This window comes from Nematolebias whitei, chromosome 23, assembly GCF_014905685.2.
Source record: "Nematolebias whitei isolate Nwh7 chromosome 23, NemWhi1, whole genome shotgun sequence".
In the NCBI taxonomy this organism is placed as follows: Eukaryota; Metazoa; Chordata; class Actinopteri; order Cyprinodontiformes; family Rivulidae; genus Nematolebias; species Nematolebias whitei.
Genome location: NC_056520.1, coordinates 1,536,315 through 1,537,925, shown reverse-complemented (window position 1 = coordinate 1,537,925; position 1,611 = coordinate 1,536,315). Strand labels below are relative to the sequence as shown.

At 44.2% G+C, this 1,611-nt stretch overlaps 1 protein-coding gene across 1 annotated transcript in view; it reads left to right on the top strand.

Annotated features, from left to right (window-relative positions):
* The window catches only part of LOC119428972 (kelch-like protein 41b), a 6,650-nt gene that overhangs the window by 4,023 nt on the left and 1,016 nt on the right, over window positions 1–1,611 (top strand). Inside the window, exon 4 of the mRNA XM_037696687.1 lies at window positions 335–520. Within this exon, the coding sequence (XP_037552615.1) occupies window positions 335–520 (186 nt within the window). The remainder of the gene's footprint in view (window positions 1–334; window positions 521–1,611) is intronic.

The following is a 1,611-nucleotide window of genomic DNA, read 5'->3' as shown; positions in this document are numbered from 1 at the left end:
AAGGACCAGAACCAGGACCAGAACCAGACAAGGACCAGTACCAGAACTAGGACCAGAACCAGAACCAGACAAGGACCAGTACCAGAACCAGACATGGACCAGAACCAGGACCAGAGCTGAATGTGAGAATAAAATCTCGGGGCTGAAGAGCCTCTGAAGAAACGACGTGTCTCCTCAGGTCAGTGGAGGGAAGCCAGACCCAGGATTTTCACAATAAAACAGGAAGTAAGAGGAATGAGAAAGTGAACCCCAGACTGTTTCCTGTTAACTTCAAAGTAAAGTTGCTGCAGATGAAAAGTCATGAACGGTGTCTGAGCGTGTCGTCCCTCCACAGCAAAGCGCTGAACAAAACGTTCACCTACAACCACAAGCAGTCCGAGTGGAGGGAGATGGCGGCCATGAAGACGCCCAGAGCCATGTTCGGCGCCATCATCCACAACGGCAAGATGGTGGTGGCCGGAGGCGTCAACCAGGACGGCCTGACCGCCTCGTGTGAGGCGTACGACTTCACAACCAACAAGTACGTACAAATCACCCGCATGTTTATACGACACGTTAGACAGACTCTGCTGATTAACAGTTAGTATCTTACCTGTTGCAGATGGCTCTAGTTTAATTTGTCTCTTTAATTCTGACCAGACCCATGAGCTAATGGCTAGTCTGAGTGGAAACTAGACACATTTTAAACTTTGCACCACATTTATTAACAAAAAATGTTATGGTTATATTTGAGTAGCGACAGCAGCTAGCTGTAGCACTTCCTGCAGAAAAAAACACCACGTTTCTGTCAAAACAAGCACCTTGGCCTGAACCTGGAAAAAACTTTAGAGATTCAACTAAAGTCTTTGGTCTTGGCGCCCCTTGGACTAACTGAGGTCGTTCAACCAGCTATCTTCAGCAGGTAAGATACTCTTTGTTCAGGATCACTTCAGAGAATTCAGTTAGTGTGAATGTGAGTCACCGTAAGCTGACGTTAAAGACGGCGGGCGATGTGCATTCACACGAATGTTGGGCCTTTATTTTGTAGTCTTTTTCATATTTTGGCCTTTTTTCTTTAATTTATGGTAAAACTTTAATAAAAGAAAACCATCAAACAGCTCCTGCTGGTTTCTGAGACCACACACCTGAGTCTGGATGGTGGACTCAGAACCAGTTCCTCTGCTTGGTGTCAGTTTTTCAGCTTGTGAGGTGAGAACCATTCAGTTTTATTGAATCTGAGCAAGTTTCCTGTTTGTCTCTTGGTCCTCGGCGTCGTGTGATCGCTTGCTGTACGATTCCTCCGTGGGTAAAAAAGTACTCCGGGTACGAGATGGAGCAGAAAGTTTTAAAGACGTGTCTTTCTGTTTCCTTTAACACATTTCTTTTTGTTAGTACACCATGAATGCGCTCCCAGGTCTAAAGTTCATCGTAAATCCAATGATTTGTATTTCTAAACAACCTCAGAAAACTCTGAACATCTGAAGCTTCTGAAAAAAAGTACATTATTACTTTTCAATAAAGTGGAAATTAACAGGAACTGCCCAGAATAAGAGTCAAACCTGCACAGCTGGATTATTCTATCATAAACCAAACCTGCACAGCTAGATAATTCTATCATTAACCAAACCTGCA